This window comes from Balaenoptera physalus (genome assembly GCF_965194825.1).
Source record: "Balaenoptera physalus genome assembly, chromosome: 1".
In the NCBI taxonomy this organism is placed as follows: domain Eukaryota; kingdom Metazoa; phylum Chordata; class Mammalia; order Artiodactyla; family Balaenopteridae; genus Balaenoptera; species Balaenoptera physalus.
Window position 1 is genome coordinate 196,072,406 of NC_138882.1, and position 26,398 is coordinate 196,098,803.

The window sequence follows — 26,398 nt, forward strand, 5'->3', positions numbered from 1 at the left end:
GCCTGTGGACCCCTGCCCAAGCTGAGGGCCCAGCAGCGGAGGCTGAGGGTCCCTCCCAGACTGAGAGACCCCTGCCCTGAGGCTGAGGGACCCCCGCCCAGGCTGAGGGCCCCCCCAGGCTGAGGCAGCTGTGTGGCCTCCAGGTGACACCTGTGCTCTCCCCTACAGCCCCCGGCCTGCAGCCTGGCGAAGCTGTAAGTACCCGATGGGCGGGCTGAGGCCCCGTGCGTGTGCGTCTGGGTGTCTGTGTGTCTGGGCTGGGGGCCATCCTGTCTGCAGTTCTCACTGTGCCTTTTCCCCTTTTCAAGGCCGCGATGATTCCCCCACCTCCATCCTCAGGTGCGTCAGTGCTTCGTGTCCCTCGCCCTGTCGGGATGCCTCGTCTCTGGTGGGAATTTCAGAACGCCAGGCCCATGGCTGCTGCAGGGGTGCCGGCCAAGCCCTCCTTCATCAACCGCCGCTTTCGTGCCTTTTCCCTTTTATTCCTGAGATGCTGAGTCTGTCGGGGGGGCGGGGTGTTCCCAACACGGGTCGGGGGTCACCCCTGCTGCCCTCAGCCCTCCACCAGGTCCTAGCTCTGCCTGAGCAGGGAGCCAGTGGCCGGCACGGGGCCCTCCCGTGGTCCCTCCTGAGCAGTAGCTGTGTCACAGTTGACCCCGTGAGCACAGAGGTCACATCACACAGGCCACCCGCCTCTTCCCCAGACCGTGTTCCTGCCACCGTATGGAGGTCTGGAGTGGGGACAGGTGAGGATATCCTCCTCCTTGGGGACAGAGAAGTCCCTCGGTCAAGGCGAGATCTGCCCTGTCCAGTGAGACACTCGTCTGATCTCCCCAAAGCGGCGCCATGCCCAAACACAAGGTGCCTGCGTCAGTCTCCTGGGGTGGCCGTAACGAAGTATGCAGCCCGGGGGCTCGGGAGGACAGAAGTGTCTTCTCTCACGGTTCTGGAGGCCACCTGCTCCCTCCGGAGGCTCTGGGGCGGGTCCTTCCTGCCTCTCCCAGCCTCTGGGGCTCCAGGCGTCCCTGGGCTTGTGGCCGCGTCCCTCCAGCCGCTGCCGCATCTTCAGCTGGCTTCTCCCCTCTGTGTCTCCCTCCCTCTCATGAGGCCACTGGTCGCTGGATTTAGGGCCCATCAGATAATCACATCTGCAGAGACCATTTTTCCAAGTAAGGTTGCACCCGCAGGTTCTGGGCCTTAGGACGTGGACGTGCGTGTGTAGTGGGGGGGATACCATCCACTCTACAGCGCCCCACATGACCTGCGCCTCTGTGTTTCGGGAGAGCCGGACCCTCTCCCGGGCCGAGGCGCGCCAGGTGTCCGGGAGCTGGAGCCCGGTGGGCTTCCTCCCTCGTGGCTGCTCCGGCCCCACTCCCGTGAGCCCCAGGGAGGGAGGCCCACGACCTCAGGCCCTCCCTGCCGCCCCAGGCCCCGCTCTGATCCCGCCTGTCTCTGACCCCGTTTCAGTGCGGAAGCCGCGCTACGTCCGGCGCGAGCGGCCCTCGGACAGGGACGTGGGCCCCACTGCCGTCTCCTCCGTGGAGGCCCGGGTGAGCAACGTCTGATCCCGCGGCCCATCCACAGCCCCGCGTGCTGCCGAGGGGGGGCCCACACGAAGGCTGGGCGCTGCCCAGTGAGGCCTCAGGACAGGCCTGCACACGGCCCTGGCTCGTCCCTCTCCAGCCACAGATGTGGAGTGAGAGCCGCCTGCCTGCGGGCCTTCCTCACCGCACACAGCCGCTCAGCGTGACTGACCCGGGGCATCGCTCCGGACTCTGTCCCTGAGCCGGGCTGGGGAGCCAGGCCGCGTGGGGTCCAGGCCCCTCGGGAGAGACAGCCTGCAGGACCGGGATGCTCCTCCGCCTTGGAGCCCATGGTGGGCAGACCCCCTGCGCCCCCTCTGCGAGCAGTGAGGCCGAGGCCTTCGGGGGGTCCGGCCGCATCCACACGCAGGCAGTTTGGGGCCTGCAAACGGGCCCCCGGGCTCAGGCGCCCGCAGGGCTGTCCTGCACGGCCACGGCTGCCCGTTTCCAGGCGCTGCAGGAGTGAGTCGTCTGGTCTCCTGCTGACTCTCAACCTGTGTTTAAGCAGAAAGCATTTTGTATAGAAGTCCCAGAGGCACGCTGTCCTCATGTGCACCCCGCCTGGGCCCCAGGCACTGGGACGGACACTGGCCTGAAGCTGCTGGAGGTCAAGGCCCCCCAGGGACGTGTCAGCCCGGGGCCACGTTTACCTGTGACTGCCGCCTGGGCTGGCTGTCTCGCTGGACCTGCCGAGGGCCGCCCTGGCCGGCAGTCTCGTCCCGCTGCCTCCGCCCCAAGGCGGCAGCCCGTGTTCCCTGCCTCGGCCGGTTGCGGAGGGATGGCTCTGGGCTCCTGTGGAAATGGGGGAGCGTCGGGGCGCCCACTGAGCACGGGCAGGGTGCTGCCTGGCCTCCCCAGAGCCTCCGCGGGGACTGACGTTTTCTCCTCCGGCGTCTGGTCCACGTCCGCGGGACCCACGGCAGGGCCTGTGTGGCCAGCCTCCTGCTTTCTGCACTGGGATTCTCGCTGGGGTGTTTGTGGTTTATAGACACGAGCTCGGTCGCCAGGACGTGAACGATGACTGACCGGCAGCCGAGAGGGGCGGCCACCTGAAATCAGCGTCAATAAACCACTCAGGCCTTTCTCGCTGGCCCAAGGTTCACCTGCTCCTCAGCAGGGGTGAAGCCTTGCTGCCGAGCCCTGCCTCGCACTGGGGAGGGCAGGGAGCCCTCTGCAAGGACCAGGACCCCCACCCCCGCAGGCAGCCCTCAGCCCTCAGGACCTTAGCCTCGGGAGAAGGGGGCTTGTCCCAAGCTGCCTCACGAGAGCAGGACTCCCTGGTGGCCCCCAGCCGTCAGGACTGAGATGGGAAAGAGTGTGGGTGCCCCCTAGGGGGGCTTTTCTGTAAAGTGACCGGGCCCATTGGGGGATGTGAAGTCACAGGTGACTGCAGGCCCCCATGCAGCCAGGACACCCATGGGGCCTCTCGGGGAGGTCGCCGTGGTGCCCGTCTCACAGCCCCCAGGAGGAAGCCACATGTGGGTACAGAGTGCAGGCTGGCGGCACCTTGGGGAGGTGGGGTCCTGTGGGTGGGTGGCCCTTGGAGGGGCTGGTGAGCACAGGGACCTTTGCCGACCGGCAGCGGGCTTCATCCTGGGCATCCCAGCCAGAGCCGCCAGGACAGAGCTGGGGCGCGGGGCAGAGAGCCTGGCCCGCCCCATCTGAGGCTTGCAGCCATCGGGGCACCCGGCGGGTGTCTGCTTGGCCCTGGGTGCCGCGTCAGCACAGCCAGGGATGTGGGGAGGCTCTGCCCTCTGTTCTGGGGGTCGGCTGCCCAGGAACCTCCTGTCTCCAGGCTGACAGCCTTGAGGGGCTGTGGGTCACCCACGGGGTTCCTGTGGGTGCAAGATGACCCTCGGCTTCCCCGGGGCCCCCCAGAGCCCCTCTTCTCTAATGTCCTGTCCCCTGCCCTGCCTGCAGCCCCCAGCCTCAGCTCTGCCCCACCCCTGGCAGCAAAACTCAACTCTGAATTTGAACCTGCAGCCCTCTGGTCCCCACACTTAAGATGCTTCCCCTGACTTCCCAGGCCTGTGTGGCCTGGCCCCTTGGGCTCTCAGCTGCCGGAGACCCCTGGGCCTGGGTGCGACTGTCTCAGGCCCCCAAATAGTTGGGGGGGGCATCACTGGACTCGTCAGCCCGTGACCCTGATGGGCATCCAGGCCAGAAAGCGGTGGGCAGGGTTGGGGGGCACCCGAGATGGGGGTGGGGCAGCTGGCAGGGGCAGGGCGTCTGGGCCGGGCACCATGCACAGCCGCCTCCCCAGTTTCTCTCCATCACCCATTCCTCACCCGGACTCCAGGCCCTCACGTAAGAAGCCAAGATAAGGCCAATTTTGGGGACAATCAGTTCAGGCCAAAGCAGGCAGGTGTCCCGTCCCAGCCCCACTGTGTCAACCACCACGGGGAACTCCACGCCCCGGGAGGTGAGCTCGGCCCGGGGGTCACGCTGCAGCTCGTTCACTCATCCGCTCGCTCAGAGCCGTCAGAAGTCAGAGGTCAGCAAGAGGACGCACCCACTGCAGAGGTGGGAGGCGGGAGCACAGCAGGGCGAGCGGTGCCTGAGGGGGTGACCCGAGGGCAGAGGGCCTGGCGGGGCCTGGGCACCGGGCCCCAGAAGGACCCGGCTTCCAAGGCCAGGCCGACTTTGGGGACCGAGCTCACTACTGGGTGCTGGAGGGACAGGACCGAAGAGTCGCCTTGTGGCCAGAGGGCCACACCAAGCCTGTCAGGAGCCCAGAGTGTGTGTGGGGACGGGCGGGCGGTGGGGGGGAGGCCGGACACAAGTGCACCCCCCGAGCCCCTGCTTCAGCCCAGCCTCTGACCTGTGGGGGACACCAGAATCTACGCCCGTGTGGGGACCTCTCCCCAAACTGGCCGCTTCGTGTGCCCCCGGCAGCCCGCAGGGATCTGAAGCCGGTCCTCACCCCAGTCCTGGGGCAGGGGGGCCGTGGCCAGCGGGGGCCTCGGGGGGCAGACGCCTCTCCTGCTCTGGCCGAGGACAGCTTGTGTGTCCAGCCCAGGACTCCCAGGCGTCCTGAGGGCTCCGGGACCCCACATCTGAGCGCCGTGACTGGACGGGGGTGGTCACCGTGGGCCTCGTCCTCCGCCCGGTCCAGCAAGTGAGTCCCAGCCCCGGGGTCACGTGCCGGCCGCCGTGCTCCCCTCACGCGTGCACGCACCTGCACACGCAGCTGGGGTGAGTCGGTGAACAGCCCGCCCCCTCAGGCGAAGCCCATGCTCACACCCGGAGCAGCTGCTCCTGCCTCGCGAAGCTGGAGAGCGAGCAGGTGTGTGGGGACCAGGTGGGCCCCAAGTGTGCTGAGGTCCCGTGCGGTGAGACCTGGCCGGCACCCCAGATGGCACGTCCCTCAGGTACTCCTGTCCCCTCGCCTCTGGGCACTGACTGTCCACTGAGGAGCTCGGAGGTTCCCAGGAGCCCTTGGGAAGGTGGTCGCAGAGGACCGAGGACACTCCCTGGAGGCAGCATGTGACCGACCGACCGTGCGTCACGACACTCGTGGGAACCAGAGCCCCGTCACGCACGGACGAGGCTCCCCGTTCTCTGGGCCCCGCCCCTTCTCCGAGTCCCCACCCTGCCCCTCTGAGCCCCACCCCTCGTCAAGCCCCTGGCTGGGGCTCCTCCCCCTTCCTGGGGCACACAGGGGAGCCCCAGCCCCTTCCAAGCCCAGGTCCCCTCTCGTCCCGCAGTCACCCCGCGCCTCGGCCTCCTTGCGGCTGCAGGCCTGGCTGCCCCCCCGTCTCGCTGGGGCTCCCCCGGGGTCTGGGCCCAGGCAGCCTGCTCTGTGCGGCCACCTCCTAACGCTGAGGGAGGGTCTTCCTCTTGCTGACCTCTGACTTCTGCTGGCCGTCGGTGCTGCTCCTCTGCTATTGGGGCTGGGCAGCCTCCGGGGGTCCTGGACTACCCGCTGAGGAGTCAGGGGGCCCCTGCCTGGCGGGTGGGGATGAACTGGGCCGCCCCCCACCAGGGTGGGCCGCCGCTCCCAGCCTCACCAAGCCCAGCATCCCCTCCCACAGGCTGGTGATGGGGGTCCCATCTCAGGGCCTGGGCCCCGGGTCTAGATCAGGTGCACTCTGAGGTGTGCTGCGTGCAGCTGGGGGGTGGGGGCAGGGAAGCCACGGGGCGTGGGGGAGAGCCTGCTGTGACCCTGGGGCCAGGATCAGGTGTCAGATGGGGGAGCCCCTGGCTAGGACCCAGGCCCCTCCGGCGCAGCCCTCACCCCCTCCATCCTGGCCTCCAGCCAGGCCTCCTCCGCACAGCCTGGCCCTGTGGTCTGCTGGGACCCCGTCCCTCCTGGCTGAAACTGCGCCCCGTCCCCCGGGAGACTTCCGGCTCCCCTGGCCGGGTGGGCGCTTCCTCGGAGCCCCTGCCCTGCATGAGTAACTGAGGTGCCCGAGCAGACGCTCCCCGGAAACAAGTTCCTGTGGCCAGCCTGGCGCCTGGCCCGCCCTCACCCCTGGCTCACCCCTTGGTGCTCCCAGCCCTGACCCCTCACCCCACTCTCCGGGCCCAGAGCAGGGAGTTCCCTCCCGGCCCCCAAAGGCTGTAGGTGGGGAGGGATGGGCGGGGGCAGCAGAAGCCCGGGTCGGGGGCGGTGCTGCTTGTGACCGGCAGCCACACGGGTGAGGTAGGAGTTGGGGCGAGGGGCAAGGGCAGGGGCTGCTTGGGGAGGGCGTCAGTGAGCCGATTGTGAGTGGGGGGCTCCTTGCAGGGACCCTCTGGGGGGCCCACCCAGGAGCTCAGGTGCCGCCACCTTGAACAGGGTTGGTGAGCAGATCTGTTTCCGGAGGGGCTGCTCTGGCATCTCAGGGGCCACGGGGGTAGGGGAGAGGTTTTACCCAGGCATCCAGCCACCCCCCCCCAGACCTGCCCAGACTACAGAGCCCCACTGACCCCCAGCCCCACCCCAGGCTCCGACCTCTCACTTCTGACTCCCCGCCCTCGGCTGCCCAGCCTGCCAGGGAGAGGACAGGAGGCCAGCCAATCCCGGAAGCGGGCCACGCCCCTGGCCAGCATGATCCCGAGCGAGCGTATAAATACACCTGCCAGGAGCCCCCGCCCAGAGAACTCACACCCGCCTCAGACAGCGCTCCACACCTGGAGGAGTACACACGCCCGCCCCCCGGCCACCGGCCCCCCAGCGGCCCTGGAGAGGAAGAGCGGCCAGGGAGCGCACAGGCCAGCCTGGCCCGGAGGGGAAGGAGCCAGCACTGCCGGGACGAGTGAGCTCGGGGCCTCAGCCTGGCCGTGCCAGCCAAGAGGGTCATGCCCGGGCCCCGCTGACCCCGGCTACCAGGTAAGGCCGGCTCAGCTGGCACTCACCTCTCACCTGTACAGGCTCAGGGTGGGGCACCTCCTCAGAGGGGTGGGGCCTCAGTGCCAAGGAACCGGTTATGCGGGGTGAACTGGCTGGGGGAGGACAGCCTCAGTACCCCCAGACCCCGCTGGGGCTGCCGCCTGGCCTGCGGCAACTGCTGTCACCAAACGTAATGACATCTCACGCTGCGATGCCGGGGCACTGGTGACATCACAGTGATGTCGCCGTGACTCACAGTGGTCACCGTCAGGAGGCAGCAACACCTGAGCCTTCGTGGCACGTCACTGCGAAGTCATCCCACCATCCCTCCTGGACTGACCAGCAAGTCAGGGTCAGGTCACCCCTGGGGGGCCTCCTGGGCTCCATGGGGTCATGTGGCCAGCGTCTTCCCAAGGCCCTGGCCTCCTCTGTCCGTCATGAAGGTGAAGGGCGAGTCAGCCCCTTACCCACCCTCCTCCAAGCAGGAGCCATGTGGCTGCCTGGGGAGGAGACCTGGGCCCCGTGAAGGGGCAGCAGGCAAGGGGGAGCACGTCCCACTACCTCCTGATGGCAGCTGTGGCTGGTGTGACCCTCCCAGGTGGCGGGCCGGCCTGGAGAGGATGGCTGGGGCTCGCCCGGCACCCCACCCCCCCGCTCCCCTGGCACCGGCTGAGGAGCACTTCCAGGCCCTTAGGGCCAGCATCAGGCCCTCGTCACCAGCCAGATGAGCTGGTGCTGCAGGTTCGGGCCGCGGCTGGGAGACAAAGCTCCTCCTCGGGCCGCGGCCACCATCCTTGCTCAGGCCCTCCAGTCTCCCGCAGCGCATCCAGCTCGGGCCGGCTCCAGATCCAGAGTCCCACCCCTCACCCAGCCAGGCCTGGCACCCACCCTCACACAACTGCCCACAGATTGGGTGTGCGCCAACCAAATCAGCCGCCCACACCGGGATCTGTGTTCAAGCCCACTTCACCGGACCCAGAGCCACACTCCTGTGAGAGCCCGGGTCCCGCTGGCTGTCACTCCAGCCTCCGAGCTGCCTCTTCTGCACCGTGGCTCTTCTGTACCACGTGCCCAGGGCCCACCCTGGCAGAGCCCCGATGTAAAGAGTAACTGTTGTGGGCCGCTCTCATCATCACCTTTATTTCTGCCCAGTGGCACGTCCAGATAGGCCAGGGCTGGTGGGAGGCGTCTACAGAGCAGTGGTCCACAGGGCCCAGGCAGGCTGGGGCGCCCCAGGATGCTGAGCCCTGACTCAGCAGGTGAGGAGCTGGGGAGCGCAGGGTTACAACCTGAGCAGAAAGACCTTGAGCCCAGGGACAGGTGGACTTGGCGGAGGCGCCTGCAGACGGGCAGCGTCCTTCCCGGAGTCTCTGGGTGATGTGAGAGAGGGACGGGGAGACAGCGACAGACAGACCTTGCGGGAAAGGGGCAATCGAGGTCACTCACGGTGTCTCCGTTTGTCCCACAGCCCAGAACCATGTCATCAGGCCCACAGGTGTGGCACACGGCCATGCCGCCTGCCGGCAGGAGCAGCCCCACGGCCACAGTGCCCAGGTCCCCTGGCTCGGCCGGCAGCCCCAGGTCCCCGGGCACCCCTGGATTGGAGAGAGTGGCCTCCCCTCTGGAATGCTCCATCTGCTTCTCGGGCTACGACAACATCTTCAAGACACCCAAGGAGCTCTCCTGCACCCACGTCTTCTGCCTGGAGTGCCTCGCACGGATGGCAGCCACCCAGCCCGCAGGCCGGCCGGGTAGCGAGGCCGTGCCCTGCCCGTTCTGCCGGCGGCCCACGGCCGTGCCCGCTGCCGGGGCCCCCGCGCTGCACACCAGCCGCCAGCTGCAGGCGCGGATGCCAGCACACCTGCGGCAGGAGGAGCCCGTGTGGCTGGAGGGCACCAAGCTGTGCTGCCGCCCGCCGCCCTCTGCGCCTGGCCTTGCGGCGCCCGGCTTTGTGTATGTGGACGTGGGCCCGAGCAAGCCTGCCATGCCCGCAGCGCCCGTGCCCACCCCGGGCCCTGCCCGCCGTCGGGGCCGCCTGGCCCGCTGCCGGGCGCGCTGCCGGGACTGGAGGCGCGCGGCCCTCATCGTGGTGCTGCTGCTTGTGCTGTCCTGCGTGGTGCTCTGGCCCGTGCAGTGCGCGCTTAGGACCGGGAGCCTGCACTGCCTCCCCCGGCCGCCCTCCGCCGCCGCCACGGCCGCCACCACCTTCTCGCTTGGGTCCCTGGCTGACAACTAGGGTTACCACCCCCACCCCCGGGGTCCCAGAGGAGCCCCCTGGGATCTCTGAGGAACCCATACCTGGTTCGGCACACCTGCCTCCTGCTCTCTGGGGCTGTGTCCTGTGGGGTGGACAAAATGGTCCCCCGAGCTCCCAGGGATCACAGATTCCTATGGGCCCCAGAGGCCACCGCCCTAACTTCCATCTTGCAGATGGGGAGACTGAGGTCCAGGAGAGACAGCTTGGCGAGGCCCCCTCCCCATACACACTGTGAATCGCCCGCAAGACCAGCCCCTTGCTGAAAAGGGAGGGGGCTCGCCATCTTTCTTTTATTTTCACATTTCGCCCACGGCTCCTCCCTTCCCCAGGCAGGGCTGGCCCCTTCCCTTAGGTGGCCAGGGGGACAGAGGGCAGTGGCAGGGAGCCCAGCCCACCCTCCTGAATTGTACATTTTTAAATAAATTATTTTGTACTTGCAATTGGTAAGGGGTCCTTACCCTCTGTGTCCTCTTTCCTGCACCATTAAGCCCCTCCCTCCAGAAAAGCCCACAGTCTGCCCCTTCCGCCAAGACCCTCAATCCAGAGGACACCCCCACTGGACTGCACTCCCAGCAGCACCTAGGGTGGATGGCCGCAGGTCCTAGGGGGTCCGACTCCTGTCCCCTCCGGGCTGTGGATGGGCTGCAGCGCTTCTGGACTTGGCTGCCCCCGGGGCCGTGAGGCTCTCCCAGGGAGATGGGGAGGGCCTGGAGCACCTGGGGCAGGCGACACTGGTGTGGGGCCTTGGCCTGGTCCAGAGCCCTCCTCCCCAGCCCCGACCATGGTCACACCAGGCTGCATCCCCCAGAAGTCACGGCCCCACAGTCCTGCTTGGAGCCCTGACTGGAGGGCCGCAGGACCCCGTGGCCCCTGGGAACCAAAGCCCAAGTGTGCACAGAAGCGGGGCTGGTGACAACCAGCGTGTCCTGAGGATCCACAGACCTCAGGTTCCTCCAGCAGACCCTCCCTGGGCCAGGCCTGGCTGGTGAAGCGAGTGTCGCGAGGGACGGGCAGGAGTCCTACCAACCCCCACCCCTCCCCTACCCGGTTCTGCCCTTAGCCCCAGGAATCCTGCACCACCAGCTTGGCATGGCAAAGAGAGGCCAGGCCGGTCCTGGCTCGCACAGGTCTCAGCCTCCTCATCCCTCACCCCAAAGCCCAGGACTTCCTGCTCCTACCAGCTGGGCCTCTGGCTCAGGGAGACCCTGGGGAAGTTGGGCCCAGTCGTGGGGACCCACATGCTCCCTTTCTCCAGGCCCCAACAAAGACGCAGAACTGAGAAGAAGGCATTTTACTGAGGAGACCACAAAGCCACAGGGACATCCGTGATGGGAGGGTGCAAGAGTGGACCACAGGCCAGTGACATCACACCATCACAGACCAGTCAGGCACACACGGAGCCTCGCCCTCATCACCGTGGTCACACGAGCATGTCACATATTCTCTCATTCAACAAACATTTGTCCACACGCGACCGCAGTGTGACGGTCTGGGCTAGGCCTGGACACGGCAGGGACTGAGCCGCTGCCTGGGCCACATCCTAGACCACGGCTGTGGGCAGGGCTGAGAAGCAGCTCTGAAAGGGTGGGGGGCATGCAGGATGCAGGGGAGAGGGGCACAAACGCTGGTTACCACAGACTGGCACTCACTTGCTGGTCACCTGTGTCCCACATACAGGCTGACGCTCAAACACGTGGCACACGCAAGGTCACACATAGTCACTGCGCCGTGCAGGTGGTCACTGGTGGCCTCCCACACTGAGACAAACCGCAGCCCTGCAGCCCCGCCTCCCCTCCTCCAGGAAAGGCAGGGACACCGGACCTCCTGACCTTCCCTCACCATTTCTGGACGTGCAGACCTGGTCAGGGAGGGTCTGAGGGGCAGACCCGGGACCCCCGCCCCCCAACCCCGCAACGCTCCGGGCTGGACGCTGGTCTGCACAGTCCTAAACACAGTCCTTCGGAGGAACGCGAGGGCCGGCCTTGCTGGGCTCCCGCCTTCTCGCACGGCTCCAGCGCCACTCGGGGCGCGCGCACTCGGGGCCCTCACGGCCCGAGTGGCAGCAGGTTCTCGTACACGTGGCCGGAGGCCTCCGGGGTGCTGCGGGCGGAGACGGGCTTCGGCTGGGGGCCACCTGCGATCCCGCCCCCTCGCCCCGGGCCACGCCCCCACTCCCGTGCCACGCCCCCGAGGCCTCCCTGCCGGGACTCCGCCCCCGCCCTGTCCCCGACACCCCACTCACGCCGCCGGCGCCCGGGACGGCGCGGGTCCGGGGCTACAGCCGGGGTCGGCGGGCGACGCTCCCACCTTCAGGGAGTCGCGCTCCTCGGGCGGCTCGCGCTGAGGGGAGGGGCCGCTGGTCACCATGGTGATGCCCCCGCAGGTTCCGCCCCGGCCCGGCCCTGCCTCCACCTGCTCGCGCAGGCGTAGCTGCTCGCCCCGGATGTACCGCTGCAGCGCCAGGTACACGAACTTGTACTGCGCCTCGGTCTGCACCATCCCCGAGCGCTGCCGCCGCACATGCTGGATCGTCTTGGGGACGTCGATGTCGCAGTCCAGCCCTGGGGACGAGCGAGCTCAGGGCGGGGCGGTGAGGCAGGGAGGAGGTGGGAGGGCCAGATGAAATAGGCGGGGCCGGCAACTGCAGGAGGGCGGGGCTAGATGGAAGGGGAGGGGCCGGTACCCGGGGCGGGGCTAGATGGGAGGGGCGGGGCTCGACTGCAGGGCGGGGCCTGCCTGGGGTGGCTCACCCTGCCTGCGAATGACGTCCACCAGGATGTCAAGCACAATGATTGTGCCAGTGCGTCCGATGCCGGCGCTGTGGGGACGGACCAGGAGGCCTGTGGCCGGTTGACGGGACAAAGCCGTGGCCCCTTCCCCGGTGGCACCTGTGCCAGTGGCCCCGCCCCGTCCCTGGTCGCACCTGCAGTGCACTACCATGGGTCCGGCCCCCGGCATGCTGCTCTGGGCCCGGTTCACCTCGTCCAGGAAGCCAAGGACGCCGGTGGGCGCGGCCGGCACCCCGTGGTCCGGCCAGCCGAAGTACTGGCAGTGCTTCACTGTGCGCGGTGACTCCTCCTGGGCAGGGCGGGCTGCTGAGCGCCAACCGGGGGGTCTGGGCGAGTCCCAGGCGCCCCGCGCAGCGTCGGGGCTGACGCTGCTGTGACCCTCGGCGGGGAGGGGCCCAGGGACTGAACCGGGAGGAGGCAGGCTGTGGCTCGGTGGGGTTTGCCAGAAGGAGTGACCAGCGGGGCCCGGACAGAGCAAGAGGGAGTGGGAGGAGAAGATGGGATTCAGGGCTTGGGGGACCCCCAGATGGCCCCAGGAGGCTCAGGTGCCTGGGGAAAGGAAGAAAGACGGTCTGGGGGAGGGAGCAGCTTTCTGGGAAGTGAATTCTATTTGGGAAAGGCCAAATGCAGAGGCTTGCAGGACCCCCCAGGTGGTTAGACAAAGGGAACTGGCCAGGAGGGATCTGTGCCTGGGATAGGAATGGGCACCACTAGCATACAAAGGAGGCCGAAGGTGCTGAGACGGCCCAGGGAAGGACTGGAGGGAGAGGTGCATGTGGGTGTGAGGCCACCCTGGAGCCAGGCAACTGTGGCTGCGAACGTGCCCGACTGGGAACACTGCCCAGCAGAGCCCAGGCCAAGACTGTGCCCACTGGATTGAGGGACGTGGAGGCCACCAGGGCCAGTGGGGTCGGGTGGAGGCAGGGCCAGCCCAGGGCCTCCTCGCCCCAGCGCAGACCTGGGGACTTCCCGACCGCACTGACCCTGGCCCCACAGGTCTTGTTGCCCTCCAGGCTCACCTGGTCTGCCCGCCACACCTGCAGCTCCCTCACACAATAGCCCTGGGCCTGGTGCTCAGCAACGTTGCACACACGCAGGCGGCCATACTCTTGGCTGCCGTGCAGCTCTGGCCAGTATCGGAAACACTTGTTCTGGGAGGGTGGGGGCATGGCATCAGCCATACTGGACGACCACCAGCACCCTTGCCCCTCTGCCCTGTGGGACACACACGGGGTCTCTTCAGTGCCCTCCCTGCTCCCCCAGCATCCCTAAGACTGAAGAAGCAAGGCTGGGCCAGCACCAGCACCGGTCCAGTGGGGCACACGGCAGGAGGAGGGGAGGAACGCGAGCCTGAGCTCCTACCCGGCCTCGCTCCACCTCCCTGGTGGTCATGACGATGACACGTGTGTTCTCCTGGTGCACCATGGCCCAGAAGGCAGCCACCGTAGTTGGCAGACAGCCCTGGGTGGCGATGTACACCTTGCCTGGTCCATGGCCTGGCTTCTCCTCTGGGTCACTCTGAAAGGAAGTGGGGTCAACTGCCTGCTGTTTCCAGGAATTAAAGTGCCAGAGGACCAATGCAAGTTGATACAAATGATATGCAAAGTAGCCCAGTGGCTCACACGCAGTCCACTGAGGGTGGGAGGGTCTTAGGACCAATATTTAGTCCAGCAGGCTCTGAGGACCCCTTGTGGACTGCCGCACCCTGAATATCTGAATATCCCCCTGAATATCTATTGTCTTGCCAAGGTCCACAGATCACTTCACGAGCTCCAGGCTCGTTATTATGGGGGATGGGGTGACTGGTGTTTGATCCACGCGGGGCCACGCGTGCAGCTGGCCACCCACACCTCATGCACACTCACCCTGATGTAGTTGGCGTTGATGTAGTCGGCTCCAGGCGCGCTGTCCTCCACATCACGCAGGATGACACGGGTGGTATCAACTGGGAAGGGAAGATGCCGCTCAGGTCTCCAGGGCAGAGGGGATGCTCGTGGACCCCACCTGCTTCCTGGCCCGCTGACCCGTGGTGAGCAGAGACAAAGGACGCAGGGGCAAGAGGGGGCATCACACCACTGGTGGGGAATGACCCCTGCCTTCACCCCGCAGGACCCCTCTGCCAGATGGGCCCCTGAAGGTGGTGAGTGGAGCCCTGGCCCCCCACGTGGCCCCAGGCCCCGGCCTCACAGGGAAGGATGTTCCTGTATCGGTTCTTGGGCTTGTTCTCCGGCCGCTGGCCCTCCTTCCGGGGATACAGGAGCCGGCACTCCTGCTGCTGCAGCATCTGGGGGAAGTGGGGCTTTAGCCCGTGGCCCCAACCCTTCCCCGGAGCCCTCAACCCCCGCCCACACCCCCTGACCCACACCCCTCTGCTGGCCCTTGCCACAGCCCCAGAGGATGGGAGTCGGGGGGTGGGGGGCAGTGGGCAGCAGTCCGGCACCTCGAACTCCTCCCAGAAGCCCTGCTTGGCCTTCTCGCTGGCATCCATGGCCTCGTTGAGCTCCCGCACACGGCTCTCAATGCTTGTGGCGCTGATTCTCGTGGTCTTGAGGGGCTGGCGGGGAGAGGCCCGCGTCCAAGCTCAGCAGGGTCCAGCGGACCCCATAGTGCCCTGGCCCCCACACCCTTGCCCTCGGCCACCCTGCGCCAGCCTGGTGTCCTTTCTCCCGGGTGGGGTTGTGCCAGAATCCCTTGCCCCCCCAGGTGGAGAAGCCCACTCAGAGCCCAAGGTTCAGGTGCCCGGGGGCATACCTGCTGGAGGTGCACTACGGTCCCCGACCTCTCCACCAGAGGGTTCTTTCTGTAGCATTCCACCAGGTCTCCCAGGGTGTCAAACCGCTCGCCACCTCCCACATCGTACTTCCCATCTGGCTGTGGGGGCGGCAGTGAGCGGCCGGTGGTGCCCCCTCCCCTGGGTCACCCCCCCACCCCGCCACCGCCTCCTACCTGGAAGTGGATCATGACATGGGTGACGCGTGCCTGGCGGCCTGCCCTGTCCAGCTGCTGTGTGAGCGCTGACAGCACGAAGTCCCCAGGTTTGCTCTGACTCTCCCGAACCAGGAAGCTGCCCGGACGCCCCTTCTGCATCAGCAGCTTCTCGGCCTCCTTGCCAGACAGGTGCCCGTGGTACCACCTGGCCCAGGACGGCACAGGTGAGACCAGGGGCCCCGGCCTGGCCAGGTGAGGGGCACAGGCCCACATGTAGCCTAAGGCTCTGAGACACATATACCGAGAGAGGCACAGACCCACCCAGACCTCGGGGGCCCAGGCAGCACCCGCACCCAGGCCAGCCTCCGTCAGCCCTGCCCACCTCTCCGACCCTCCTCCGACCCAGAAAGCAGCAGGAGGCAGGACAGACGGGCCCTGCAGTGCCCCAGGGTGACCACCAGGTGGCAGCCTCGTCCTCAGCAAGGAGGGGCAGGATGGTCTCCCCAGGCCAGCCCCACCCTGCTTCCTCGGCAGATGCAGCTGGCTCAGACCTCCGCAGTGCAGATGGGGAAACCGAGGCTGGGGGAACCTGCTCTCCCCAAGTCATCAGCCAGGAGGGCAGGGGGCAGGCTGGCTGCAGCTCTCCCACCCCGCACCCACCCCTGTGGCTGGTGCCTGGGACCTGGAAGAAACGAGTCCAGAACCCCAGGGGAGGGGGTGCAGTAGGCTCCCTCAGCTTTGCCACAGCTGTGCCCAAGCCTGACCCTGAGTCCTGGGGGCAGAGGACACCCAGAGGCCATGCCCAGCGGCCCCTGCCCCCTCGGTCACTCGCACACACACCTGTGCAGACACACATGCCTGGCTAGATGCAGACCCAGCTGCTTACCGTTCCGACGTGGGGTCCTGGCAGCTCAGCGGGTGCCAGAGCTCCACGGGGGCCCCGCCACGCTCTCGGAGCAGCCCCCCGCGCTGGCCTGTGTAGTGCTGCACCAGCTCGGCCAGCGTCGCGAACTTCTCCCCTCCATACAGATCATAGTAGTCGCCTGTGTTCTGGATCTTGATGTGGGTCACCTCGTCGTGGCGCCTGGAAGGGCCGGTGCACCAGCCGCCGTTGGGGGCTGCTGCGCCCACCATCCACCCTCCTTCCCATCACCACCCTCAGCTTCCCGAACAGTCCCTGGGGTTTTCCGGCCCTGAGATCTCAGCCTCTGCTGTCCCCCTGCCACGAACAGCACAGCCAAGACCAGGCCCCTCCCCTCTGCAGCTCCCCGGCCAGCCAGTGTCCGGGCCCCACCCTGGGTGGTGGGCACCCCACCCCCGCTGCCCCTGGGGCAGCCAAGATTGGGCTTGTCGACCACAGGCCTAACTCTCCCTTGGCCTGGAGGCCGAGGCTGGGGCAGCCTCTCCAGACAGACTCTGCCTCACTCCAGACCACCTGCCCAGGGGCTCCAGAGAATGGGGGACTGGGGCCCCGAGACTGCTTCCCCCAGGTGTCCCAGTGTGGCCTGGGAAGCCCCAGGGGAGAAAGTCTGTGTCTCCAAGGCGAGGGAAGTCCATCCTGAGAGCTAACCTCATCCCGCCTGCTGCCCAGGTTTAGTAGAAAACCCGGAAGGATCTGGAGCCCTTTGGGCAGACCCCTCCCCAGACCCCAGACTGACCCGCCTCACCCAGGGTGGACACGGATCCGGCTGTCCACTCTGCTGGTCGTGACCCTCCTGCCCATCCTCCCCGCACACTGGCCCTTTCAGGTCTCCGGCGACACCCCCAGTGGGCGGCATCCCCAGGAGATGGGGGCACGATCCCGGCCCTTGAGGCCCCTCAGAGGGTGGGAGGGAGGCCCTGCCGATGCCCACCTCACGGAGCCCTCCCTGAAGGCCTCTCCAAGGGGCCCCCTCCTGCCCAGAGGCCACCTGGCCAGGAATGCCAGACTCCCCCCCAAGATCTCGCCCCCAGCAGGGGTCCTCACTGCCCACCCCCTCTGGAAGGACTGGGGAGCCTGAGGGTGTTCCGACCCCTTGAAGTCTTGCGGGGCCTCGGGGCCTGTCCGCACCTGGCAGCACCACCCACCCACCTGACGGACAGCGTGAAGCCGCCCGGGCGGCTCTTGCTGGGTCTTGCCAGGAAGCTCCCGTGCTGGCCCTTGGACCGGAGCAGCTGCTCCGCCTCGACCCCACCGAGGTTGGGATGAAACCACCTGGAATGAGGACAGCAAGTTGGTGACGAGAGAGCCAGGAACACCGGGCAGTCCTGACCACGCCCACAATGCCTGCTGGGGCCGCCCTGCACTCACCACCGTCCTTGAGCCATGACCACAGGGTCTGGGGTCCGTGCGGAAGGAGGGGGCCGGGGACACAGATGGGCAGACCCCCTCCAGAGCCCCCACAAGGACGCCAGCAGGAACCTCAGCTCAAGCCCTCGGCCGTCTCTCCCCCCCACCACCGCCCACCAGGCGTCCCAGCTCAGCCGAAGGCACTTGGGACCCCCCATGGCCACCCAGGGCTCCCTTCCTCCCCTTACAGCCCAGCAGCAGACCCTGGTGGCCCACCCCTCCCACCTTCACCGCCCCTCCCGGTCCTGGCCGCCACCCGCTCCCGAGGGACCCCAGCATAGCACGTCAGTCACTGGGTCAGCACCCCCGGAACAAGAGCACAGCCCACAGGCCCATCACCCCCGAGAGCGCCCCCCACCCCGTTGCCGCCTGCCGGTCCCGGCCCCTCACCCCCACCAGGCCGTGCCCCTCGGGGCCTCTGCACCAGCTGTTCTCCGCTCCCGGCCCACATCGAGTGACACAGCGACCCTCTCCCCTCACTCTTCAACACTTATTCTGCTTTATTTCTCTTCACAGTATTGGTCACCTTCTTGACATATGTTACACATTTATTGGCTTGTAGTCTATCTCCTTGATTTAAGCTCCACAAGGGCAGTGTGTACGGCAGGGTTGAAAACAGAGCCTGGGCATTAACAAACACACTTGAATTCAGAAGTGAATGACCTACGAGTGGGTGGTGGGTGCTGGGCGAGCCCAGAGAGTCGCCATCTGTTCTGCTGGGGGTCCAGGCTGAGAGGGACTCGACCCCACCCCCGCCGCTGCCACTGCCCTGGGACTGACCTTCACAGCCTCCCGCACGAGATGGGGGGACAGGGCAGGCGGACCTCATCAGGACTGCACATGAGCCCACGGCTGGATCATAACTGCTGTTAACTTTACCCCGGTGGCTTCTGTCTCCGTGCGTCTCCCCCATTAGGGCAGGAATTTCTGGGCCTGGGATTAAATCATACTCGTGCGGTGGCCCCAGAGCGTCTCAGAGCAGGGTCCCCGTACGATCCCCCAGAAGGACACTGTAACACAGTAACTGGCCTTCCATTGGCAACACTGTGTCTCCCAAAGGTCACTGCAGGAAGGGCTTGGGATCTCTGGTTCAGAGGTGTGTCCCTGGTTCACCGCGCAGATGACACGGTGTTGGGGGTAGTCCTGCCCCATCCTGCATCCAGTGGGAAACCGGGGCCCCCGACTCCAACTCTGCTGCCTTGCGACCCCTCAGGCCCCGCCCAGTTGTTCGCAGTCATAACCCGGGCACAGATGGGGTGGGGCCGCTGTGCCCTGGGCAGACCCTGCCCCGCCCCACAGCTGACCCAATACCATCTCGCCCCACTGAGATCTTTCTGGAACGGGAATCAGATCACATCTCTTGCGTAAAAGCGGCCTGCACGCCTCCTCCGGCCCTCCTGCCGCTCCCTTGCCTCTCCTGGGCCCCCTTCGTCCCTGCCATCAGCTCCTTCCTGACCCCTCCAAGGAGCCGCTGTGCACAGTCTACAGTATCGCACTGTCTGATGCACAGCCCATGGCAGGTGTGGCGTCTGCAGGTGAATGGATTAAAATTCAGCAGCATCATAATCCCAGTTCCTGGGTCACAGTGGCCACACTTCACTGCTGGAAGCCATGTGTGGCCACTGGAGGCTGTCGACTGCGGGTGGGAAAGAAATATTCCCACCATCACAGAAAGCTGTGGCCTGTGCTGGTCCACACTGCCCATCTTCGCCCGAGTCTCCACAGACCTGTTTCCCTGGGCTCTCAGGGCCTCCCCCGGCCTCCCAGGGCCAGTGCTCAGGCCTCCTTCCAAAAGCATGCACTCCACACGGGAGTTCTCCACACTCCCCAGGTTTCCCACCTCAGCCGGCCGGGGTCCCCTTCCGTCTTCTGACCCCGCGGTGTTGGAGCCCCACCACCTGTGCCCTACACGTGTCTCCATGTCCATGCACTGTCTACACCTCCAGCCCCACCTGGGCTCTGAGCTTCAAGCTCATAGACACAACTCTTTCCAGTATCTCTGTCTGAAAGCTAACAGCATCTCTATCTTAACGTTTGCAAAATTCGAAACTCCTGACAGGGCCCCTGAAGCCCTGTTCTACGCAGTCCTCACTCAGTGAAGGGGGTCACCGCCCGCCCATCACTCAGGTCCCTGCCCTCAACTCCCCAGCACTCTCCCAACGCTGTGCCCTCTTGCCCTGACTTCCAAACGCCCCAGAACCAGCCACTTCTCCCACCGCCCTGGGACCAGTGCCCACCGGCTCTGGCCTGGAGGGCAGTATCGATTCCAGGTCTCCGGGCCTCATCCTTCACCCTCAGCAGAGCCATGGCAGACAGAGGGCTTCTCAGAAGATGCACATCAGAGCCGTTTAAACCTTGCCAGTGGCCCTGTGTGGCTCTCAGGACGCTCACACACACCTCAAGGACCCCCCACTAGAAAGCCCCTCTCCCCGTCGTCCATCTCTCTGTTCGCTGACCTCACTCCTCACCTGGCCGCCTCCAGCGGCCCTACGGGGCGCGGCTCACTCTCCCTCCCTGACCATCCCGCTGCCCCTGCCATCAACACTGCAGCTGCATCACTGCCCCACCTTCCACGTGTGGCACCTGCAACAGCAGACGGGCGCGTACAGGCTTCTGCGTTTACCTGTCTCCCCGTGTCTTCATCACCAGACGTGAGCCCTGGGGAGGACAGGCTCCGTTCTGACCTCCATGGCTCCCCAGGGTCCATGTATTGGTTCAGAGAGGCCCAGAAGCTCAGGTGACCTGCCCAGGGCCACCCAGAGCTCCTATCCAGCTCTCCCTGGGGGAAGGAGGGATACCACCGGCCAGGCACTTCCTGGGCACTTTTCGGGCCTGGGGTCTCAAGCTCCCTCCCGTGCTGGCTCTAGAGGAGTGGGACCTGGGGGCGGTTTTGGTCGAGTGGTCCAGCAGATGAAGCTGCCAGGGAAGGCTTCCAGGGGGAGGAGCTCCACGTGATGACCTCTGGGCCAATCACAGGACAGCAGGCGAGGCCGCCAGGAAGAGGGCGAAGGCCTCATGCTGTCAGAGACACGGCAGTGTGTGTGCGGGGGCACTGGAACCCAAAGGAAGGCCTCCGACCCCCCCACCGGGGGGCCACCCACTCTGCTGAGCCACATCCTGTGCCCAGAGGCCGCCTCCCCCAGTCCCAGCAGCCTCAGACTCCAGTCCAAGATGGGCAATGCCCAGAGTGTGGGACCAGGGGTAGAGGGTGGAGGCCCAGCATCAAAGCCACAGAGCAAGGTGAAGGGCACGTTGTTTGTCCTTTCTGGGACTCTCGCTCATACTTTCCGTCCCTCTCTCCTCCCAAAAGCTGCCCCGGGTCAACTGGGTGGAAATCTCCAGGGGTGGGGTATCCTGAGAGGCCACAGCAGCTCACAGCGCAGCAGCTGCAACCCCAGGCTGAGGTAGGCCTCACTCCCCCGACCAGGCCTAGAGGTGGAGCCGGCTGTCCGCAGGCTGGTGCAGCCGGCTGCCCCTGGCTGAGGGGTGGGAGGAGGTGGGGAGGCTACGGGTCCCGTCTCCAGTCTCCACACCTGGGTCACTTCTGTGCCAAAGGGCTCCCTGCTCTGTGGCAGGTTGGTGCCTCAGCTCTGCCCTGGGCACATGGTCAGGCAGGCCTGGGAGAGGGGCAGGTGAGGTGGGCAGGGCACGCTGGTCTCCCCATGGGTCTAACAGCCTGGGCCTGTCAAGGCCAAGCTGAGTCTAGTCGGTGCTCCGGAGCCCAGGAACAGCCCAGCCTGAACCCACTGGCCACTGTCTGGTCCAGCGTTCTGTGTGGCCGTGGTGTCCCAGCTGTAGATGGCACAGCTCCAACCCTGGGACCCTGGGAGACCCATGAATGGCCTGTCGACATGCTTACACACACGGTACAGGGGCTGGACACACCTGCAGGGAAGACATTGTCACGACGGTGGGAGATACACAGGCAAGTGGGGAGGGTCCCAGGCTGGAACCCCAGGGCTGAGGACCCCAGAGCCCAGCCAGTGTCCTTCTCCTTCTCCCTGCCCCCAGCCCCTGCTGGTCCCAGAGGAGCCTCAACCAAGGCCCGTCCTGCCTGTGCAGAACCGAACTAACCAGAGGCACGCTTTCCTCTCCCGTCTGGGACAGAGGGGGACTCGAGGGTGCGCAGCAGCTCCCCGTGGGACCGGCTCCTTCCCAAGGCTCCTTCCCAAGGCTCCTTCCCAAGGCTCCTTCCCAAGCACCGATATCAGCACATCAAACGACAGCACTAGGCAGGACTTGCGCCCAGCCCTGCCCGCAGCACCGGAGTCCCGGGCGAGCGGTGCCGATGACGGTGCCCGTTGACCCACAAACCACAGGGCGATGGGAAGGCGCCACAGGGTGGGGGCAGGTGTAGGGGGATGGGCTTCGCTTGGGATTTGGTTGGGCCTGCCCAGGCCTGATAGGGGTGTGGGCAGCGACCCAGGGGCCAGAGGAGTGACAGTCCAGATGGTCATCACAGGGTGGGGCAGGGAGGGTTGGCGAGGGCGGGCAGAGCCGCACCCGGGGCTTTCCCAGGCTGGCCCAGGGTCACATGCACATGACACGGACATGACCTTTCCTGAGCACCAGGACTTGCCTGGGGGACAAGAAGGAGTGAGGCCGAGTGGAGCCCGAGGGCTGGTTCCAGGCAGACCCCAAAACATTCTCCTGCCTGAGCTCCAGCTGGTTGCTAAAGCTGGGAATCGCAGGGCTCTGGGGCTGACAGGTTCTTGGAGAGCCAACCCACTTCCACTATTCCTGAGCCTAAGAGGGCCCTTGACCCTGCCGGAGGCCACCGTGCCAGGCTCACCACACCCCTTGTAGGGATTCTGGAGCCCTCACCGCTGACGCACTGCCCTGGCCCCGCAGATCAGATCTTGTCCAGCCCCCTCACTGATCTAGGAAGTCACTCGGGGTCTTAGGGATACCCTTCCTGTGACCTCTAGCCTCACCAAGCCCCAGAGGGGGGTGTTCTGGATGTGCCAGGAAGTGGTGCCAGGCGTCTCACAGCTGTGGCTTGCACTGACATCCACATCCAGCTGGAGTCTGAGCTCACAGGCGTGTGTGCACGCCCCGGGGGGGGGGGGTCTGGTGGAAAGGGCAGGAAGGGCCCCTTCCTGTACAAGTCCCATCTTCCCTCTTCATGGAGGCCAGAAGCTGGCTTGACTTGAGCCCTGTCCCGGGTCTCACACACACCCCTGCCAGGGAGCTCACCCCTAAACCTGGTCCTTAGGAGGGTCGGTGGGGGGGGAATGAGCCTGTCAAGGGAGGGCTGGTCCTTGCAGGTCAAGGGGCCACGACTACTGGGGGAGACCAGAGCCTCCAGGATGGCCCCAGTTTCAGGACTGGGGAAAGGGGGGACCCCGCCAGGTGTAACACATCTCTGGTGGCCCAAAGGGAGCCTGGAACAAGGCAAGGAGTCCAGGGGAGTGAGAGAGAGAGGGTCTGTTACTGACCTGACACATGCTGCCCACTCTAGGCTCCAGCCACTGCCACCCAAGAGCACCATCCATTCCCTAGGGTCAGGGTACCTCTGACCCCCCACCCAGACCCAGCCCCCGATCAGAAAGAGTTCTATCCATCCGCCGGGGTGAGGCTGGGCCTCGCTGGCCCGGGACGCGTGGAAGGGGGCGGGTGTCAGAAGGTCAGGCTTGAGCGCCACCGGTCGGGAGCAGGAGACGTCCCGGGGAGCATCTCGCCCGCACCCCCTGTCCGCGCCCCTCGGCCGGAACCGCACGTGGTGGGGGTCCCGGCTTCTGGCCACCGGGCGGCCGGACTCACCTGCGCGAGGTCATGTCTGCGGGGCTCAGGGTGCTCCGGCCGCACGGAGGAGGCCCCGCCTACCTCGAGGATCCGCCCACCTGAGCCCCGCCCACCGGGATACCGCCCCGCCCACCCTAGAGGCCCCGCCCCTCCCGACCTCCCTTAAAAGGAGCCGCGCCCTCAGGTCTCGCTACGGTGCGGTGCTGGGAGGTTGCACCAGTTCCCGAGGGCGCCGGGCTTCAGGACGAGGGGCTCACGCGACATCACGGGCTCGGAGGGCGAAGGCGCCAGGCGGCCCTGGTCCGAGCGGCGCGGAAAGTGATTAATTACGTGTCCTGTTCGTCTGGGTGCTTTCCTTCCAAGAACCTTTCCCGCTCCGCCTCCGTCCTGGGGGAGGAGGGGCTGCACTCCCCGCACCCTGGGGGGAGGGGCTCGGAGCTAGAGAAACGGGTGGAACAGGTCCCACCCGCCCCGCGTCCCGGAGGGGGACCCCAGAGGGGCGGAGGTGGGAGCCCACGTGATAACCAGCTCTTCCCTCTTAGCTGTCCTAGCTTGGGCTGCCGGCTCCCCTTCTCCCCACCTCTGCCACCCGCCTAGTCGCCACACTTCCTAAGTGATGCTGACACCCCCTTGACCTCAGGGCCTTTGCTCCTGCTACAACTGCCCCCACCAGGCCGGCTTGTCCCTGGGGCCCGCTGGCCAATCGCCTGGGGGTTCCACCCTTCCTTGCCTGGGCTCCTAACATTGGGATCCCGTTAGGACTGTCAGGGCCTGCCCAGCGGCCCCCCCCACCCCCCCACACACACCTTTTCAGGAGTGGTACACCACCAGCTTGGAACCTGCTGCTGCTTGCAACCCCTGATCCCAAATCACCACCACCTGCCGAGAGCAGGTTAGAGCGCTCCTTGCCCTCCTCGGCTTTTCCTCTTCCTCACCCTCCTGACAACCTTGAGGGTCCTGCACCCGCAGCACTGGTTGCCCCGAGAGCCCCTCCTTCTGGAAGCGTCAGCTCCCAGAGCACCCTCTCCTGGTCCTCCCACCATGGGGGTCTCTCCTCCCCTCACTCAGCCGAGCCCACCTCCTCCCTCATGTGCCAGGCCTCAGCCCAGCTTCCCCTCTGCTTGGTAACCCTCGGCCTCCTGGACTCGACTCAGGTGGCCTCAGCTCCTCAAACCCCGCCGCTCCGGACGCAGCAGGGGGCCTGCGCAGGTGCTCCCGCGCCTCGGTCAGTGCCTCCTCCTCCCTGTGTCCAGCCCAGCACCGGCCCACCCCGCCCACACCCACCAGCGTTCCCTTCCCCCCAGGCCTCAGCTCCACCCCATCCTGGCTCCCCCAGAGGCCCTCCTTGCCCTTAGTACCGCCAGCCCGCTCTCCTCACAGCCCCTCTTCCCATCCTGTGCTCACAGACACCTGGACGTAGGCTGACACATGTGCAGACACGTACACGCATGCACACGTGGCAGGGGCTGCGGCCTGCCTGCAAGGCCCGCCATCCCTAAGGAGGCTACCTGGGGTGCAGGCCTCATGGGCCCACCCGGCCAGCCCCTCGCACAACAGTGTGCACACTCACTGCACAGGGTCTCCTGGCCAAAAGCAGCCCCCACCGCAGCACAGGACCCCCTCCTCCATCCAGAGCCACCTAAGGGAGCTTGAAGCCTGCACGCCACCATGAAGCTCAGCGAGGAGCTCCCGGGGCAGGAACCGGCCGGGTGGGCGAGCACAGGGCCAGGCGGGGCTGAGAGCAGTGGTGCTGGTGTGGACAGACGCAAGCGCCTCTTGAAAGTGTTCAGACTTTATTTCACGGTGATTGACACAAACACAGATCGGAGTTAGTAACAGGACTTCTGAGGCTCCTGCAGCCTCTGAGCCTGACAGCCCGGCCCGGCTGTGGGAGGGGCTGCGGGAGGGGCTGCCACCCCCACCAGGACAGGTGAGGGCGGCTGTGGGGACGGGACCAGATGAGACCTAACATTGCAGTTTAAGGCATTTCTGGCTTTGCAGCCGTCTCTGCCACCCCGCACCTGCCCTTTGGTGTTGCTTAGACACCCAGCCCGCTCCCGGTCACTCGTGCATAAGGACAACCACTCCTTACACCAGAACTGGACAGGTTTGCTGTGTGGTGTCCTCAGCTGCCCTCGGGCCGGGACAGGAAAGACAACAGCCCCGCCACCCCAGCTGTCAAATGAAATCAGTACATAAAGACTCTGTGGTTGGTGGCCAGGCCTGGACGTGCATCCTCAAGAAGGGATGCTGGCCCCCCCAGGCAAGCAGGCAGTGGACGTCCACCACGTCACAAGTGGCCCCACGCCCTCTCAGGGCTCCTCATGGGGCCTTGGGGGGAGGAGGGGGGACACAGCCATGTCCAGGGTGGCTGGGCCGATGGGCAGGGCCAGCTGCGGGCCAGGGTGCCCTGAACAGGCCTGTGCCCGGCCTCTGCTCTCCAGTGCCCTGGGACAGGTGGACTCAGCCGGCGGGAGGGGCGCAGCATGGCCTCAACAGTGACATTGTTTCACAGGACTGGCAAGGGAGGCCTGGGCTCGGCGGGCCCTGGTGAGGCTGGTCCCGCCCAGCACAGGCAGGGAGGAGGGGTGGCTCAGATGGGAGCCCAGAGGGGCCCCGTGGGGCTCGCACAGAGGAAGGGCCCCCTAAACCCTACCTGCTCTGGGGACACAGGCCCCGCCAGGTGGAACATGGGCAATGTGTGTGTGCAGGGTCTGATGACAGGCTGGAGAACACGGGGGCCAGCACACGTGGATACTCGGGGGAGGAGCAGCCTGAGAGGCCAGGACACGGTGTCCCAGGGCAGAGGGGCACGTCCCAAGGCTGCTGAGTGAGCCAAGCCCTCCATGTGCAGCATTCCTCCCCCAACCCCTTGGAGTCCCTTGGCACCATGTCTGTCTCTGTAGCGTGCCTGCCTGGACGGGAGGGAGGCCGGGCCAGCAGTCCCTCCGGCTGACACATAGGCAAGAAAATCATATCAAAAAAGCAACAAGTTTACAAAAATAGAAAATAATTACAGCAGGGTGGGTCGTGGCTGCATTGTGGCTCACGGGGCAGGACAGGGCCGAAGCGCCGGCTTGGTGACGGCGTCCTCCAGCAAGTGCAGCGGGCGCCGACCCACCACCACGTCCCGCAGGCAGCCCACGAAGCCCGTACCGTAGGCCTTGGGCAGGGCCTGGCCCACAGGCAGCTTCTCTAGGCCACCTGCAGGAAGACAGAGGAAAGGTCACTGGGCTCAGTGACAGGCAGGCTGGACACAGGCGGGCAGAGGGGCCCACTGCATCTGAATGACCAGGTGAGCTACCTGCAGCCTGCCAGTGCCTGGGGGTGACCAGGGGACCAGAAGACGAGCTCCAGCCTCCTGGCCCCACACCACCCAGGGCACGGCAGGGGCTAAGACAGGAGGGGAGAGGGCCCCACCCCAGCCAGCCCATCTGCTGTCCTGGATAGCGG

The 26,398-nt window shown here is 66.3% G+C and overlaps 4 protein-coding genes across 22 annotated transcripts in view; 2 read left to right on the forward strand and 2 right to left on the reverse strand.

Moving 5' to 3' along the window:
- Window positions 1–2,667, forward strand: part of LOC309642930 (uncharacterized protein C1orf159) — a 28,809-nt gene extending 26,142 nt beyond the window's left edge. For 7 of the 16 annotated variants that reach the window (XM_082425011.1, XM_082425012.1, XM_082425013.1 and 4 more), the window contains 4 exons: window positions 169–194; window positions 309–339; window positions 558–746; window positions 1,468–2,667. In XM_082425011.1, the coding sequence (XP_082281137.1) occupies window positions 169–194; window positions 309–339; window positions 558–746; window positions 1,468–1,565 (344 nt within the window). In that variant the 3' untranslated portion in view covers window positions 1,566–2,667. The other 9 variants (XM_082425009.1, XM_082425010.1, XM_082425017.1 and 6 more) reach the window with 6 other exon arrangements.
- A 3,621-nt stretch (window positions 2,668–6,288) lies between these two features.
- Window positions 6,289–9,594, forward strand: RNF223 (ring finger protein 223). The gene is made up of 2 exons (XM_082425142.1): window positions 6,289–6,897; window positions 8,366–9,594. The coding sequence occupies exons 1-2, from the start codon at window positions 6,616–6,618 to the stop codon at window positions 9,131–9,133; spliced, it is 1,050 nt and encodes a 349-aa protein (XP_082281268.1). The 5' UTR covers window positions 6,289–6,615; the 3' UTR covers window positions 9,134–9,594.
- Window positions 9,595–10,430: 836 nt separating this feature from the next.
- The window catches only part of AGRN (agrin), a 47,199-nt gene continuing 31,231 nt past the window's right edge, over window positions 10,431–26,398 (reverse strand). For 3 of the 4 annotated variants that reach the window (XM_082424972.1, XM_082424971.1, XM_082424973.1), the window contains one exon: window positions 24,722–26,149. In XM_082424972.1, coding sequence (XP_082281098.1) covers window positions 25,992–26,149 — 158 coding nt within the window. In that variant the 3' untranslated portion in view covers window positions 24,722–25,991. Of the gene's footprint in view, window positions 11,255–11,396; window positions 11,716–11,904; window positions 11,973–12,077; window positions 12,233–12,962; window positions 13,095–13,305; window positions 13,462–13,808; window positions 13,889–14,130; window positions 14,228–14,383; window positions 14,421–24,721; window positions 26,150–26,398 lie in introns of those variants that run through there. The other variant, XM_082424974.1, reaches the window with a different exon arrangement.
- On the reverse strand, window positions 14,408–23,015 carry LOC309642971 (tyrosine-protein phosphatase non-receptor type 11-like). Its single transcript, XM_082425182.1, has 6 exons — window positions 22,964–23,015; window positions 16,943–17,065; window positions 15,758–15,955; window positions 14,890–15,076; window positions 14,695–14,810; window positions 14,408–14,497 (listed from the first exon to the last, which is right to left on the reverse strand). Exons 1-5 carry the CDS (start codon window positions 22,975–22,977, stop codon window positions 14,709–14,711), a joined length of 624 nt encoding a protein of 207 aa, XP_082281308.1. The 5' UTR covers window positions 22,978–23,015; the 3' UTR covers window positions 14,408–14,497; window positions 14,695–14,708.

What these genes read in the sequence shown, in the direction of transcription:
- RNF223 (XM_082425142.1), top strand. Translation starts at nt 6,616, where the DNA reads ATGATCCCGAGCGAGCGTATAAATACACCTGCCAGGAGCCCCCGCCCA. An exon ending in CCGCTGACCCCGGCTACCAG is followed by an intron (nt 6,898 to 8,365) that starts GTAAGGCCGGCT and finishes TTTGTCCCACAG; the next exon opens with CCCAGAACCATGTCATCAGG.
- LOC309642971 (XM_082425182.1), bottom strand. An exon ending in GGCTTCACGCTGTCCGTCAG is followed by an intron (nt 15,956 to 16,942) that starts GTGGGTGGGTGG and finishes CGGCCCTTCCAG; the next exon opens with GCGCCACGACGAGGTGACCC. An exon ending in CAGGACCCCACGTCGGAACG is followed by an intron (nt 15,077 to 15,757) that starts GTAAGCAGCTGG and finishes GTCCTGGGCCAG; the next exon opens with GTGGTACCACGGGCACCTGT.